The following is a 17,147-nucleotide window of genomic DNA, read 5'->3' on the forward strand; positions in this document are numbered from 1 at the left end:
TCTGTCTTTTACCTGTTTGTTTATTTATTTTTATTTATTTGTTTATATTGTATTTTTTATGATTTGTTTGTGTATTTGTTTGCAGTTTTGTTTGTCTGTCTGCTTACGCATATTTTGTAATTTTGTATGTACAGCCAACTGGTTGGTCATGGGCATCGATATCAGCAAGGTTGTTTCGCACTGGACAGTCTTCAGAACAGAAATTGAAAGGATATGAAGACGACGTGCAGTTGGCTGATCAGAACATGCAACAATTACAAGAGGAGCTGTCGTAAGTCATATAGCTTTTATGTGAATAGACAGACAGACAGATAGACAGACAGGCGGAAGACGGACACATAGACAGCCACACACACACACACACACACACACACACACACACACACACACACACACACACACACATGCACACACACACACACACACACACACACACACACACACACACACACATGTAGACAAACAGGCAGACAGACAAACAAACAAACAGACAAGCAATGATCTTAAATTTGTTACGTCATTGTCTGTTAGCTCATTTGTCGACACGGCCGTTAAGGAGACTAAAGACTTTCATTCCCAGAAGAAGCACGATTTTCAAGAACTACTTCTGTCATCAACTCGTCGCCAACTAGAACTAGCTAATCAAGTAAGATCTTACTCTCCCACATAGCCATCGACTAAATGTACACACACGTGTGTGTTTTTTAATTGCAGACTCTCTCTAAGTGGGAGAACATACGGGACACTCTACAGTTATTGTGATTGATATCAACATACGAGTTTTTGAATTTACAGTACTACACAATATCCCTAATGCATGAGTGTACATACAGTTCGTTGACCTGTATGGAGTGTCTCTCTGGTCGTCGTATTTCATGTTGACTGTAAACGATCAATGCTGTTTCTTAAGATTTATTTTGAGATTGAAATTAATGCAATGTGATCAGGATGATGTGTTGACACTTGTTGTCGTTGTCTAACGTGATGTGGTTGAGAATTATTGTGCGCATGCGTAGTGTAACGTTATCATGCGCCTGCGCATTGTCACACAACAGTTTACCATGGTAATGCCTTAGAGTTTGTTGGCTACAGACTGAGGCAGGCATGTGATTAAAATATTAATTGAATGTTTGTGTCTGTCTGTTTGTGTGTCTGCTTGTCTGTCCATCTTGTGGTCTGCCTATGCACATCTGTTTTTGTCTGCGACAGAGTTTGTCTGCTTGTCTGTCTGAAGGGATGCATGCTGTTTATGTCTCTGTCTGTTCATTGGTTTATTTTTTAGTTGTTTGTGTTTGTCTGTTTGCTGTCTGTGTGTTTGTCTGAATATCTGTCTGGTCTGTCTGTCTCTGTCCATCTGTCTAACAGTTTGTCTGTGTCTCTGTCTGTGTTTCTGCTTGTGTCTGTCTGTGTGTCTGTGTGTTTGTCTGTCTGTCTGTCTATTAGTCTGTCTGTCTGTCTGTCTGCTTGTCTGTTTGCCTGTCTGGTTTGTCTGTCTGTTCATCTGTCTATCAATCATTCACCTTTGCAAGTCTCTCTGTTTATCTGTTTTATGTCGGTCTGCATGTGTGTCTGTCTGCATGTGTGTCTGTCTGTCACTCTATTGATGTCTACCAATCTGTTTATCCCTACCCGCCTGTTTGTTAACGCAAACTTTTCTCCAAATTTCTATTCATAGAAATCAATCTATTTTTCTCCGACACTGACGCACACACAAGGAAGCGGGTTGCTAGAGAGGAAGCGCATTGCTAGAAGGCGTTGCCCTCGTCAGCAGCGACTAAGTAGCAACCTTGCTACACTTCGCTAATTAGATTTGTCGCAAACCCCGTGCAATGCACATGCTAGACTCCTAGTATCATCAGGTGTAAGAGTGCTGAGTGAATAAAGAACAATTGAATGCATGAGTGAGTAATTTGCATACAATCTGCCAATTCTCGTGCCTCCTGACCTTTGCTACTCGTTTTGGGGGTCACGTGACCTATGACTAATCATGGCGTCGTGACGGACACCTGTGGCTCCACGTTTTAGGCGTCGCATGCATTGACCTTTTATCAATTATCGCGTCAAGATCGGCTGATAAAAACGAGTGAATTCCGAGGACGACGGGCCTGACTGTCACCCGGGAGTGGTCACGTGATCGGGTGACGTCAGCATTGTCTTTGCATCAGATGCAGTTGTCTGATGTCCGATCCCGCTGTGTCGCGTTCGGAGCTCTCTCCACGACAGGTCAGTCACCACACGCGCAACGCGCACAAATACCCACACGCTCGACACTGTCACGACCCCACTTGCTTCACCGTTTCCTCTATTTCGATCAATTCTCTTAAGTCACGTGATCGTCAATAACTCGTTCGTTTCGTTCTGCAGGAGTCGCAAAGCGGCGTGTATCGACGTGAAAGCGCAACATCAACCCACAAAAACCATTTTGACGAAGGTGCCCATTCACAACCGGCACAAAACGAGGTGAGTCTGAAGGGGCGTGACCATGTGCGTGGTTTATGGTGAGAAGCGGAACTCAATCAAAGGAATTTCCTCCGCATTGCGAAGATAAATCCTCCTTTTACATTCCGCAATCTGTCGAGCGTAGAATCCTCCCCGATTGCGCGCCGTGTGCCCCTCCACTCGTCGCTGATCATTCACCGGGAGACGAATGGCGACGAATGACGCCTCGCTGTGTCCGATGCAGGTATTCTTTGTCACTCTTTGTGATGGTATGTGACGGGGCGAGTCCTCGTGCGTGTTTTCGACGCGTTGCGATGGCGTGAGCGTCGCGTTTTGCCTTTCAATTCGACGTCTGATTCTTTTGTGTGCGATTTGTGACTGATGGCGGTCGGACGGGGGGTCGTGGTCGCGAGGAAGGGGTTGGTGCGTTATTTTCCGAGTGTGTATGTGCGATTTGTCGCCTTTTCGTGTTCGCGATTGTTTCCGTGGAAGGTCGTGCGGTGGTTGTTATGTGGAGGGGGCGTGGTCGTGCCACGTGTCATGCTCGTGATGGTTTTGTGTGTTGGATGTGAGTGTGATGGTGGGTATGGTGGTGGTGGTGAATGTTGGTTGAGGTTGGTGGGAGATAGAGAAGGAGAGAGTGTGTGTGTGTGTGTGTGTATGTGTGTGTGTGTGTGTGTTGGTTGTGGGTGTTTGGCTAATTGGATTAAGAGGATATTATGGGTGTTAGTAGGTTTTCTCATTAAGTGTGTTAGTCATTTCTGTTTTGTTGCTAGTTGTTGTGTTTGTTTGTCTGTTTGTTTATCTGTCCATCTGTCTGTTTGTCTGTCTGTCTGTCCATTTGTCTGTCTGTCTGTTTGTCTATTTGTTTGTATGTCTCTCTATCTGTCCATTTGTCTGTCTGTCTGTTTGTCTCTCTGTCTCTTTGTCTGTCCATCTGTCTGTCTGTCCATCTGTCTGTCTGTTTGTCTGTCTTTAATCTCTAAATTCTATAGTTTAAAATACATGATTCAATTGAGTGAATGCTACTTTGGAGGTCTGTCTTTGTCTGTCTGTCTGTCTCTTTGTTTCTCTTTCTGTCTGTCTCTTTGTCTGTCTGTCTGTCTGTCTTTTTGTCTGTCTCTGTGTCTGTATGTATGTCTCTCTGTTTCTTTGTGTGTCTGTCTCTTTGTCTGTCTCTTTGTCTGTCTGTCTGTCAGTCTCTCTGTCTGTCTGTCTCTTTGTCTGTCTGTCTCTTTGTCTGTCTGTCTGTCTGTCTCTTTGTCTGTCTGTCTGTCTCTCTCTCTCTCTGTCTATCTGTCTCTTTGTTTGTCTGTCTCTCTGTCTGTCTGTCTGTGTGTCTGTCTGTTTTGTTTCTTAGATTAATTTACAAGTGAAATTAAATTTGTCTCTTTGTAGTTTGTCAACATGTCATTTGTCTATGTGTGTATGTCTGCTTGTTTGTTAGTATGTTGTTTGCATTTTGTTTGTCTGGATGTTTATGTGTGTGGTTGTTTGTCTGTATGTTTGGTTGTTTGTTTGTCTTTATGTCTGTCCATCTGTCTGTCCATATGTCTGTCCATCCATCTGTCTGTTTGTCTGTCTGTCTGTCTGTCTGTTTGTCTGTGTGTCCGTCTGTTTGTCTGTCTGTCTGGGTGGCTTTGCCAGGCTTGCCTGTCTGTCTGTCTCGGTTTGTCACCTAGGTCCAACACTATTATTCCTAATTATTGACTTACAGAGCAATGATTATGACATTCTACACAAAGAACTCGAACAGCTGAAACTTGACAAACTGGGCAACCTTCCCGAGGCCCAATCCACCGGCCAACCCGTCAACCATCGAACGCACGTACGCAGTGCAACGTGGGGCGGTCCAAGCGACCTGGAAGGAGCGCTCAATCATGTCGCTCTTAACCTCGTCAACCAACTCCTAGACGACGACATCGCGGGTGACTCCGGCCATGAGGACGACTTCGGCTCGCCGGCTGACCCTCGACAATTCGACTGGTCCGGTCAGTCATGGCAGGAAACAAATTTCCTTCATCCGGGAGGAAGCTACGGCTCTCTATCATCCTACAGCTCAGCGGACAGTGCACTCGCTTCGGATCTCCGCATCATGGCACACAGTCAGTCCGTCTGGGCGGTCACGAACGCTGGGCTCACGCCACAAGATTCAGTCATCAACACATTAAAACCGTCGGCGAGCGCACCACCGTCCGCTGGTAGCAGTCCGCCGTCTCAGGAATTTCTCAGCCGTCCACAGTCTTCCCCGCTCATACAATCGGACGAGAACGTCCACATGCAGAGCCAGCTGATGATGCACAACAGTATTCCGGGTAACAGGCACTCGTACCCGCAGGCCATCTCGGGCGCTTACTCGTCTCAACCGAAGATCAAGCAGCCGTTGCTCGCGACGCCGTCGATCCCGACCGGGAAGGACTTCATGCGTAGCTATCGCACCGGGAACGGTGCGTTTCACACGAAGCCCGGGTACGCACCGAGATATCATAACAACCGAAGTTTCGGTAACGCACCGTCGCGTCAGTATCTGGGTTCGTACAGCCAGAGTCCACATCAGTATCATAGTAAGCCACCTGTGCAGCATTACCACGGGCATCAGCAGTACGGGCAAGTGCAGTTGAGGTATAGCGAACGGCAGAATCGGCCACCGCGACTCGCCAACAAGAGTCGGCGATTCTCTGACGGCGTTCTGTATACGAGCTTTGATCCGTCGGCGCAGGATTCGTGTTCCGATCCGTCGGTGAATGGGATGACGGTGGAAGGGGGAGGTGGGCCGCCGGTTGCTCACCCGCAGATGCATTCTGGGATGAGAGTGAATAAGACGAGGAAGACGATTGTAGGGAGGAGTCATTCGTTTCATTACTCGACTCATGGACGGTCGATGCATTTGTATGCGCCGCATAATTTGACGCCGGGGTCGAGTCCACCTATGCCACATGATCAACGGTGAGGGACTCTGGTAGTGGTATTGTGAGATGCATCCCTCCCATACAATAGTCTAGTGTATTGTGAGATGCATCCCTCCAATACAATAGTCTAATGTATTGTGAGACGTGTCTCTCCCATACAATAGTCTAGTGTATTGTGAGATGCATCCCTCCAATACAATAGTTTTGGTACCGCACTATTGTTACGTGCGTTGGCCTGGTACTAGCTAGTTGCTCCCTGTTTATTTCAATAAATGGGTCTAAACCGTGTATTGTAAGATGCATCCCTCAAATACAATAGTCTAATGTATTATGAGATGCATCCCTCCCATGCAATAGTCTAGTGTATTGTGAGATACATCCCTCCAATACAATAGTCTAGTGTATTGTAAGATGCATCCCTCCAATACAATAGTCTAGTGTATTGTAAGATGCATCCCTCCAATACAATAGTCTAATGTATTGTGAGATGCATAATTCCAATACAATAATCTCACATTCCATTCATCTTACTAGATCTTATCCCCCTCATCAATCATATTCCAGCTATGGACAGAGGATGTACAACAAAAGCTACGCTCCACAGTCGCCTGGTAGTTACCCAATTGGCAACAGCCAAGGACTATCATACGAAAGCGGGTGGCCAAAACCATCACAAGAGCTACACATGCAGCTCGAATTATGCCTCGAAGAAATGAAACAATTTCAAATTGAAAGAAAGAAGGTAACAATGTAGCATTTTTTGTCTGTATTTTGTCTGTCCACTGTGTGGATTTCTCTCTGTAAATGATTGTATGGCCGCTGAATTGTATTTCTAACTTTGAAGGCCGAATCTGATGTCACCTCGTTTGGATACCCTCCACCAGTGAGAAACTCATTTCACGGTTTAGTCCCTCGGTTGCCACCCAATCCCACACGAGTTGACAAACTCATTGTTGACCAGTTCAGGGAACATGCCAAGGTGTGTGTGCACATACAGTCACTGAGTGTATGCTAGCAGTTGTTTCTTATTTTGCTGTATAAATGTGTGTGTAGATGGAGGCGTTTGTGAGTCGTTTGGAGCGTTTGAGTCGTGCTCCGTTGCCTCCGGATGTAGAGGCTGGTATGCATCATTGGTTGGCTGCTATACGGGCCGTGCAGGGTACAAGACAAGAGGAGAGAGAGGCGATGGCTGATCCTGCAAGACGTGGACAATGGGATGAAAGAGGTGGGAGTGACACATGCACACGCAGACGTGCACACGCACACACACACACACACACACACACACACACACACACACACACACACACACACACACACACACGTACGTGTACACACATGTACACACACACACACACGCACGTACACATACACACATGCATACACACACGTACACACACACACACACACACACACACACACACACACACACACACACACACACACCACAACACAGATAACATATTCTTATTTCATTACAGAAGTGCTTGCCATCGCTGCCAGTATCGAAGATCTCGTCCACATCATCCAACTCACACGCAACGTCCTCTGGTCATGTCTACGACTCGACGATCTTGCACCGCTGCAGCCCGACACCCAAACAGACATTCTCGACGACCAACAATTCACGGTCTCCGATGAGTGGGACTTCGAGTCCTAGCAAATAAAGCACACCAACATAGCACATCAATCCACCAATCAAATCACACCATAGATACCCTCACATAAAAATTCATTATTTCGTTATTCCCCTCGTGCCAAGTGATATATTTGTGTTTATCAATTCATCCCGACTCACTGTTAGCCGTGAATCACAGCACACGCACATATGACATGGAGACGTCAAACGTCAAAAAAGAATTTTGTTGTTTCAATTTAGCCGATTGAGTGGCACATAGTGGACGCCAAGAATTCAGTTGTTTTCATTATAAATTTCCTCTGATTTTAGATGAGCAAGTGGATCCTTATGTCCAGTACTGGGCATGTGACAGTGAGAGTGTTTATGTGGCACATACATGTAGAGATAAAGATGAGCAAGTGATTTAGGCATTTTAGTTATTTTTCGTATGTGGGACATGCCATTGTTGACTGACTATTCATAGCCGTTCTAGCAGCATGTGTAGATGCAGTAAACGTGGACTGGCGAGCGTGTAATGCATTGGTGTAGTGTATTTTGATAGACTGATGATGATGACAACATGTAGGACAAAAATTTAATCTGAATTCGCCTGCCTTCAGTGTGTTGCATGGGGCTGACTACCCGTATGGCGCTAGGTTACTGGTCGCGCGAGGCCAACACAGATTTGCGCATGCTCAGTAACCTCATTTGAAAGTACTGTACAGACAACAGTGTATTTAGTAGTTTCAAATAATGATTATTAGTAGTTACTAATTTATATATATATATTTTTTAATTAATTAATATTACAAACTTTTGATACGTAAATTGGTGTTTTATTTTTTCACTTTATTAGTTTTTTGTTAAGTTAATATTAATTTTTAGATAATCTATTAATTTGAAAATAGTAATTAAATCTTAATTATTATGCTTACATATTTATTGTTGTTTCTAAATTGCTAGCTTACCGGACACGCGGGGCTAGCGCAAAGGTATGTTTGCGCATATTCAGTAACCTTGTCTGGAAGTACAAGTACGTACAGTAGCTTTGTAATTTAATAGTTTCAGTAACAATTATTAGTTACTAATTTACATATATTTTAATTAATTAATTATTACAAATTTTGACACATAAAATGGCGTTTTATTTATTCACTTTACTTGTTGTCACTTTACATGCTAAGTTAATATTAATTTTAGATTTTTATAACTAGTTTTAAAATCTTAATTATGTTTACATATTTATTGTTGTTTCTAAATATTATGTGATAATTTATATTCTAATTATAATTATTTACTACAATCTCATCTTTTGTTAATATTAAAAATTCGTAATTAACATTAATTAATATTTTTATTTTTATTAAAAATCAATTAATATATTAATAAATATTAACACATTTACTAAATATTTATTAATGTATTGATTATTTTCGTTATTAATTAATTAATTTCCAAATATTTAGGTCTCCATGCATGTACGCACACACACACACATACACACGCACACACACACACACACACACACACACACACACACACGACCTCATCATTTTCTTATTTCGCACACAAATTGCAATGCCTGTACTTTATGATTGAATAATAGTACATGATTTAGCTACAACAATTCACAATATCACACTCTTGTTGCAGTGCAAGGAGAGAGCTTCATAATAGTGGTGGGAGTTGGACATCAACGAAGTATTGGTGGCTGAGAGCATTCCTCGCTGATATTCGTTGCGATGGATCGTAAGTGAGCATTTGCTGAAAATAGATAAGTCACGATAGAGTTGTGTGTGTGTGTGTGTGTGTGAGTGTGTGTGTGTGTGTGTGTGTGTGTGTGTGTGTGTGTGTGTGTGTGTGTGTGTGTGTGTCTCACCATTAGTAGATCAATCCCGATTTCCCCTAGTTTAGGGACTATACTGTTAAACGGCTGCGCACGCCATTTTGGAAATGTTGCTTTGTAGTCTGGAAGGTCAGAGACGCCCGGCCATGTGCTCTCATCAGGTGTGCCTAATGTTCTAAATCAGATACGAATTTCAGCACAAAGTCACACACATAGACACACACACACACACACACACACACACACACACACACACACACACACACACACACACATGGACAAACACAAACACACACATGGACAAACACACACACACACATGGACAAACACATACACACACAGTCAGTGTGTGCATTTGGTTCTTAGATTACACGTTTGCGTCGCCTTGCCTGAACACTCTAAAGAGTTGATCGATTTCTGAGTCACCAGGAAAGACAGGACTTCTGTTCAACTGATGACAAATAAACTCAAAATCTAAGCAATTTATGGTGATGCTGAGTATGGTAAGTTGTACATACCATCTCCGCAAATATACAGCCGATGCTCCAGATGTCTACGGAAGTGGCGTAATATCGACATCCGAGGAGGATCTCTGGTGCACGATACCACAAGGTCACCACCTATTACATTGACACAAGTGAGAGGATCAACACCACACACACACACACACACACACACACACACACACACACACACACACACACACACACACACACACAGACACACACACACACACAAACACATACACTCACAAACATGGACACACACACACACACACACATGGACAAACACACCAACATGGACAAACACACAAACATGGATAAATACACACAAACAAACATGGACAAACACACAAACATGGATAAATACACACAAACAAACATGGACAAACACACAAACATGGATAAATACACACAAACACGGACAAACACACACACACACACATGGACAAACACACATGCAAATATGGACAAACACACAAACATGGACAAACACACATGCAAACATGGACAAACACACACACAAACATGGACAAACACACAAACATGGACAAACACACACAAAACATGAACAAACACACAAACATGGACAAACAAACACACACAAATGTTGCAGAGTTCCCGAAAACAGACGCAGCACCTTACGAGAGAGGACGCATAGACTGCTCAACGGTTGACCGTGCCGTCTATTGTAAACGCAATCCTAATCAACTTCCACTCACTACCGCTACCCAGTCAAATCTAACTCAATCAGAGTCAATACCGCTACTTATACTACCCTAGCTCAGTCAAACACAATACCGGTCCAGTGACCAATCACAATCACTGACGTATATGTCACATGTCTCTGCGTTACACAACTCCCTCGTCTAGACAAGATTTGCTTTTGGCACATCTTCGTACCTCACGTAGTAGACATCGACGTCATCCCATGTGGCTGAGAAAATCAGCCTTGTTCTCCGTCCATTTTACCATTTCAATCTTCATGTGGTAATTCTGTAGATACAGCGCCCAACGCATCACTCGATCGTTCAGAAATCTTGCTTGCTTGAGGTATGTTAGAGGCTGGTGATCTGTTTGAAGAACAAATTCTCTTCCATACAAAAATGTTCTTAACTTTTTTACACTCCAGACGATCGCCAAACATTCTCTTTCAATCCTTGAGAAGCGTTTCTCCCTTTCGGTTAGCTTCTTGCTGATGTAGGTGACTGGAAACATCTTGTCCCCATGTTGCTGCATGAGCACAGCCCCGATGCCTATCTCAGAAGCATCTGCCTGCAAGAAGAATGGCTTGCTATGATCAGGAAGGTGGAGAATTGGGTGACTTGTTATCATAGCCTTCAATGTCGTGTAGGCCTTTTCCTGAGCATCACCCAGATTACTTGGTTGGGTTGTCCCTTCCTAGTAGCGTCAGTCAACGGTACAGCTATAGCTGCGTAATTTGGGACGAATTCACAGCAGTACCCGGTCAGGCCAAGAAATGACCGAGCATCCTTCTTAGTCAATGGCCTACTGGCATTTCTCACCTTTCGAAGGTTCCCTTCAAGTGGTGCACTTGTTCCGCAACCGACTTGATGACCGACAAAAGAAGTTGTTTCTGCCCCAATAACAGTCTTAGATGGTCTAACTGTAAATTTGGCCTTAGCCAGTCGTCTCAACAGCTCTCTGAGCGTCGCCACATGACAATCGCACGTAGTTGTATGAACTAAAATGTCATCGACATAATGCTCTACATTTTCCATTCCTCTAAACAATTTCCTGATGGCTCTGGTCAACGTTGCCCCTGAGTTCACCATGCCAAATGGCTTACAAAGAAACTCATACAAGCCATCTGGTGTGGAAAACGCCGTTTTATGGATGTCGCCAGGTGCCACAGGTACTTGCCAGTAACCCCTGCTGAGATCGATCTTTGTGAAGAAATTGTAATTTCTGAGATTTCCTGTGCCACTGCCTTGGCTGCTTGCTACACAATCTTTTCAGCATTGTCTTGAGCGTCCCATTAAAGTTTTCCACCAGCCCATTGCACATTGGATGATACGGAGTTGTACTTACTTGGCATGTACTCAGCAGCCTTGAAACCTCCTGCATGCACTCCGACACAAATTGAGTGCCCATGTCGCTGAGGACTTCCTCAGGTATCCCAAGACGACTATACATATTCACCAGAGCCTTGGCAATTGTCTCGCTGCTCACCTTTTTCAGGGGTATAGCCTCAGGATACCTCGTGGCATAGTTGACTAACGTCAGAATGTAGCGATGCCCCTCTTCACTGGATGGATGTATCGGACCAATTAAGTCGACTGCGACTCTCTTAAATGGCTGATCAACGAGAGGCATGTTCTGCAGAGGAGCCCTTGAAACCGATCCCTTCCGTATTGTCCTTTGACAAATGTCACAAGACCGACAAAATCTCAACACATCAGTGTGTATGGCTGGCCAATAGAAATTGTTGAGTATCCTGTCAACTGTCTTCCAGATGCCCAAGTGTCCCCCCATTATTGAGTCGTGCGCAAGTTCCATCACCTGCTTCCGTAATTGCTCCGGTACCACCACCTGCTGAACTGGCTTGCCGTTGTTGACATGGGGGTGTTTGAACACTCGACACAGAACTCAATTTTGACTCCGAACTTAACTTCTTGTAGACCCTTCTTCTTGATATCGGTCTTCTTGTAATACTTCTGTAACGAGACATCCTCATGTTGCATTTCCACAATCTTGTCTCGGTTGATCTCGACCCAATTTTCCACTGGTCGTGCGTTGAGGGGTCGTGTCACCTACTCTCTTCGCGCTGGATCTTGTCGTCACCGCGTTAGCCATATGCCACTCAGGATCCGGGTCGCCTGCTGCCCTTGCGCCTGGGACGTTACCAACTATCACATCATACACAGCATCAGGTGGGCATAGTGCCAAGACCTCTCCTGTCAAGTATGGTGATTCGATGCAAACGGTGGGCATTGGTACTCTACGAACGGTACTGTCCACCATTTGCATCAATCCATAGTGTCCCGTATACTGGGTATCAAGAATAAACTTTTGCTTCACTATCACCCCACTGCACCCGATATCTCTCAAAACACGTACCGCTGAAGTACCAATCCTCCCTTCTGACACTGGCATACACTGACAATTCCTCACTCACAGCACTGCGCATCAGCGGAACCTTCCTACCATTTGCTAGAAGTAGGCATCCATCATCAATTGATTCTTCCAGGTCACCCGTTGACACACCATGGGCTTCAGTAGCAGAGTCCAGGCGAACATTCTTTTGCAGTACACAGGTGGACTTGACAGTAGTATTTCCAGCCCTGGGATTGCTCCGGCAGTTCCTTGCCTCATGTCCTGCCTTACCACACCTGAAACAGTTCCGTTTGGTTCTGTCTCTGCAGTCAATGGCTTTATGACCATATCTGCCACAAACAAAGCACTGGATACCTGATGGCTTAACTGACTTCACCTCTCCTTCGCGATGCGTGGCTGATCCACTGTCTAGACTGACTTCTCCGGTTGCGCAAAGCCGAGTCACGTGAAGTTGTCTGTTGCACGCCGTTAGAAATTGGTCCGCGGCTTCCGTCACCTCCTCCAAGCTTTTGAGTGGCTTCTCTCGCAGAAACACAGCTAACTCTTGTGGGCAAGCTTCAAGGAACTGCTCTCTCAAGAACAAGTCACGCACCTGTGCCGGCGACGTGTCGTCGACTTCAGCCAGACTCATCCACTTCTTCATGTAGTTCAGCAAACGCGCAATGAACTGCAACGGACTCTCGTCCCCTTCCGGTCTCTCCTGCCGAAATTTCAGTCTGTAGCCTTCATCAGTCAAATTGTACCTTTTAAGTAACGCCTGCTTCAGTTGCTTGTAATCGTTGACAGTGCTATCCGGCAATCTCGAATAAACATCGAGCGCTCTGCCCATCAACAGTGCGCTCAAGTAGGACGCCCATTCTGTTTCCTTCCATCCACTATTGGTAGCAAACCTTTCAAACCATCGTAAATAGTTATCTAACTCGTCCGTACCATCTGCGAATACAGGAAGCTTCGGTACCTTGGGATTCGGTCCTCGGGCTCCGCCCTCGCTTATTCTAGCTGCATGCGCGCTCGCCTCTAATTCGAGTCGCTTCATCTCTACCTCGTGTCTTCGCCGTGCTTCCTCTCTGCGCTCATCTTCTTCCGCACTGGCCCTTCGTGCCTCTTCTTGACGTCGGCACTCCTCACTTTCGAGTTTGCGTTCTTCGCGTTCAATCGCCTGTTGCTGCGAAACAAACGCCATTAAGTCCTCACCTTTCAGGCCAACCTTCTCGCCGGCATCAATAAGACGATCCATTCAACCATCCACTCACGGCTATGATCCTCTGGAATAACCTCGCAGTCTCTTCTGTTCCTCCTCGATTTGTTGGTCGCTCTTCTTGCTGGGACTCACTCTCCCAGACAGGCTCCCAAATGTTGCAGAGTTCCCGAAGACAGACGCAGCACCTTACGAGAGAGGACGCGTAGACTGCTCAACGGTTGACCGTGCCGTATATTGTAAACGCAATCCTAATCAACTTCCACTCACTACCGCTACCCAGTCAAATCTAACTCAATCAGAGTCAATACCGCTACTTATACTACCCTAGCTCAGTCAAACACAATACCGGTCCAGTGACCAATCACAATCACCGACGTATATGTCACATGTCTCTACGTTACACATACATGGACAAACAAACACACACAAACATGGACAAACATAAAACATGGACAAACACACACAAACATAGACAAACAAACACACAAACATGAACAAACACACACACAAACATGAACAAACAAACACACACAAACATGGACAAACATACAAACATGGACAAACACACACAAACATAGACAAACAAACACACAACACATGGACAAACACACACACATACATGGACAAACAAACACACACAAACATGGACAAATACACACAAACATGGACAAATACACACAAACATGGACAAACACACACAAACATAGACAAACACACAAACATGGACAAATGCACACACAAACATGGACAAACGCACACACAAACATGGACAAACAAACACACACAAACATGGACAAACACACACACACACAAACATGGACAAACATACAAACGTGGACAAACATACAAACATGGACAAACACACACTCATGGACAAATACACACAAACATAAACAAACACACAAACATGGACAAACACACACAAACATAAATAAACAAACACACAAACATGGACACACACACACATGGACAAACACACACACACAAACATGGACAAACAAACACACACAAACATGAACAAACACACACACAAACATGGACAAACAAACACACACAAACATGAACAAACACACACACAAACATGAACAAACACACACAAACATAGACACAAACAAACACACAAACATGGACAAACATAGACAAACAAACACACAAACATGGACAAACACACACACACAAACGTGGACAAACAACAAACACGTATCAACACAATACAACACAGCCACAAACCTCATGCGTATACGATCTCACTGGAACACCAAACGCTCTTGCAAGCCCAAAGTCTGCAAGTTTAATACGTCCCTCCTTATCAATGAGCAAATTCTGAGGCTTCAAGTCGCGATGCAACACACGGTGTCCATGACAAAAAGCGATTCCCTGCAACAACTGATGCATGTAGCTCTAAAAGAAGACAAAAGCTTATACAGTGAATACAGAAAGACGGATGCTAATGATGGATGTTGTATTGTGTGGCCTCGGTGTACCTTTACTAGGTCTTCTGTTATGTTGAGAGAATATGCAGAATCCATGAACTTTTTGAGGTCTTGATCGAGATATTCGAAGATTAGGTAAAGTTTCTTTTGGGAATGCATCACGTCCTTGAGCCTGAAATGTGAGGTTGTGGAGGGATGATGTGTGTGGATGTGTGTAGATATGTGATGCATACACACACACACACACACACACACACACACACACACACACACACACACACACACACACACACACACACACACACACACACACACACACACACACACACACACACACACAACACACACACACACACACACACACACACACACACAAAGACAAACACACAAACAATGACAAACAAAGACAAACAAATAAAACAAACAATGACAAACAAATAAAATGAATAAAACAAACAACAAACAACACACACAAACAAAGAGACAAAACACTAAAATACAGAAAAACAAGCAAAACACACAAAACTACGCCACACACACACACACACACACACACACACACACACACACACACACACACACACACAGATAATTTATTCTCATACAGATTCTACTTGTACACATGCTAGGATTTTTTAAATACAAACCAGTCCTTGCAAACAACAAAGTCATTAACTAATGGACTTGACCTTGAATGACAGACAGACAGACAGACACAGACAGACAGACAGACACAGACAGACAGACAGACAGACAGACAGACAGACAGACACACACACACACACACACACACACACACACACACACACACACACACTCACTCACTCACTCACTCACTCACTCACTCACTCACTCACCCGCCAATCAACTAACTAATTAAACTCATAATATTCATTCATCCCAACATCCCCACACACCGGACCTCACAATACTATGATGCTTCAATTCCTTCAACAAAGAAATCTCTCTAATCGCAGTGCTCGGCACTCCCTCCGTCTCCCTACACCAAAATTTCCCTCCACAATCATCAACAAACCTCAAAAACATTAGACAAACTCACGTATCGAGTCGTATCTTTTTCAGAGCGACAAGCTCTCCTGTTTTCTTCTCTTTCGCTTTGTAAACGACTCCGTATGTTCCCTCGCCGACTTTCTCGAGCTTCTGGAATCGTTCCGAGGGGTCCGCCATGCTTGACAGGCCGGTGGCTGGATGCTGTGGGTTTTGGCGGGACGCGGCGTGTCGCGATGAGTCGGAATTGTGATTTGACTGACCGGTGTCGGGATTGAGTGCATGCAGAGTCACTCGGTGTTGTATTCTGTCAAGACGGCGGGACGGAATGGCGCGAATGTTGTTGATTGGTTGATGCGCCACGTGATTAGCGGTAATTAATTGCCAGTGTTGCCATTTAGTACGTGGGTACTGTAGTGAGGTCTGAGAGCGTTGTATGGACACAGTGATAGTACGTTGTAAGATTAGAACGTCTCAGAATGCTTGGAAAATAAAATAAAATAACAAACCGAGCTCTACAGACACTATACGGTTACACGTTTGTTTGTGTCAGCAGCAGAATTAATTACTTACCTAGACGTCTTCCTTTCACAAGACCACCGACACATGTAGCTTACAAATCGGTATGTCTAGATCTTTAGTCTGTGAACTGAACTTCTAGCAATAAAATATTTTAATCTAAGGTTGTACTGCACACACAAATTATATTTATATCTATATCAATAAAATATTTTAATCTAAGGTTGTACACAAATCATATTTTATATTTATATCAATATCAATAAAATATTTTAATCTAAGGTTGTGCACACAAATCATATTTTATATTTATATCAATATCAATAAAATATTTTAATCTAAGGTTGTACACAAATCATATTTTATATTTATATCAATATCAATAAAATATTTTAATCTAAGGTTGTACACAAATCATATTTTATATTTATATCAATATCAATAAAATATTTTAATCTAAGGTTGCGCACACAAATCATATTTTATATTTATATCAATAAAATATTTTAATCTAAGGTTGTACACAAATCATATATAATATTTATATCAATATCAATAAAATATTTTAATCTAAGGTTGTGCACACAAATCGTATT

The 17,147-nt window shown here is 43.8% G+C and overlaps 3 protein-coding genes and 1 long non-coding RNA gene across 6 annotated transcripts; 3 read left to right on the forward strand and 1 right to left on the reverse strand.

Annotated features, from left to right (window-relative positions):
* The first annotated feature begins 113 nt into the window (after window positions 1-113).
* On the forward strand, window positions 114-959 carry LOC134195111 (uncharacterized). The gene is made up of 3 exons (XR_009972319.1): window positions 114-271; window positions 532-646; window positions 715-959. It is a non-coding gene; the product is annotated as an uncharacterized LOC134195111 (long non-coding RNA).
* Window positions 960-2,107: 1,148 nt separating this feature from the next.
* On the forward strand, window positions 2,108-7,571 carry LOC134194736 (uncharacterized). Of its 3 annotated transcripts, XM_062663687.1 has the most exons (7): window positions 2,108-2,223; window positions 2,365-2,460; window positions 4,157-5,385; window positions 5,883-6,090; window positions 6,193-6,327; window positions 6,402-6,573; window positions 6,830-7,571. In XM_062663687.1, the coding sequence occupies exons 1-7, from the start codon at window positions 2,179-2,181 to the stop codon at window positions 7,006-7,008; spliced, it is 2,064 nt and encodes a 687-aa protein (XP_062519671.1). In that variant the 5' UTR covers window positions 2,108-2,178; the 3' UTR covers window positions 7,009-7,571. The 3 variants fall into 3 exon arrangements, with proteins under 3 accessions (XP_062519671.1, XP_062519672.1, XP_062519670.1); XM_062663688.1 differs by lacking the exons at window positions 2,108-2,223; window positions 2,365-2,460 and adding an exon at window positions 2,479-2,683; XM_062663686.1 differs by lacking the exons at window positions 2,108-2,223; window positions 2,365-2,460 and having other exon boundaries at window positions 3,767-5,385.
* On the forward strand, window positions 2,712-3,804 carry LOC134194738 (uncharacterized). Its single transcript, XM_062663689.1, has one exon. The coding sequence runs from the start codon at window positions 2,821-2,823 to the stop codon at window positions 3,802-3,804; it is 984 nt and encodes a 327-aa protein (XP_062519673.1). The 5' UTR covers window positions 2,712-2,820.
* Window positions 7,572-8,509: 938 nt separating the features above from the next.
* On the reverse strand, window positions 8,510-16,370 carry LOC134194741 (cyclin-dependent kinase 2-like). Its single transcript, XM_062663693.1, has 8 exons — window positions 16,085-16,370; window positions 15,947-16,024; window positions 15,076-15,196; window positions 14,822-14,992; window positions 9,331-9,432; window positions 9,202-9,263; window positions 8,846-8,987; window positions 8,510-8,730 (listed from the first exon to the last, which is right to left on the reverse strand). Exons 1-8 carry the CDS (start codon window positions 16,210-16,212, stop codon window positions 8,635-8,637), a joined length of 900 nt encoding a protein of 299 aa, XP_062519677.1. The 5' UTR covers window positions 16,213-16,370; the 3' UTR covers window positions 8,510-8,634.
* Between the last annotated feature and the right edge of the window lie 777 nt (window positions 16,371-17,147).

Source organism: Corticium candelabrum, chromosome 19 (assembly GCF_963422355.1).
Source record: "Corticium candelabrum chromosome 19, ooCorCand1.1, whole genome shotgun sequence".
In the NCBI taxonomy this organism is placed as follows: Eukaryota; Metazoa; Porifera; class Homoscleromorpha; order Homosclerophorida; family Plakinidae; genus Corticium; species Corticium candelabrum.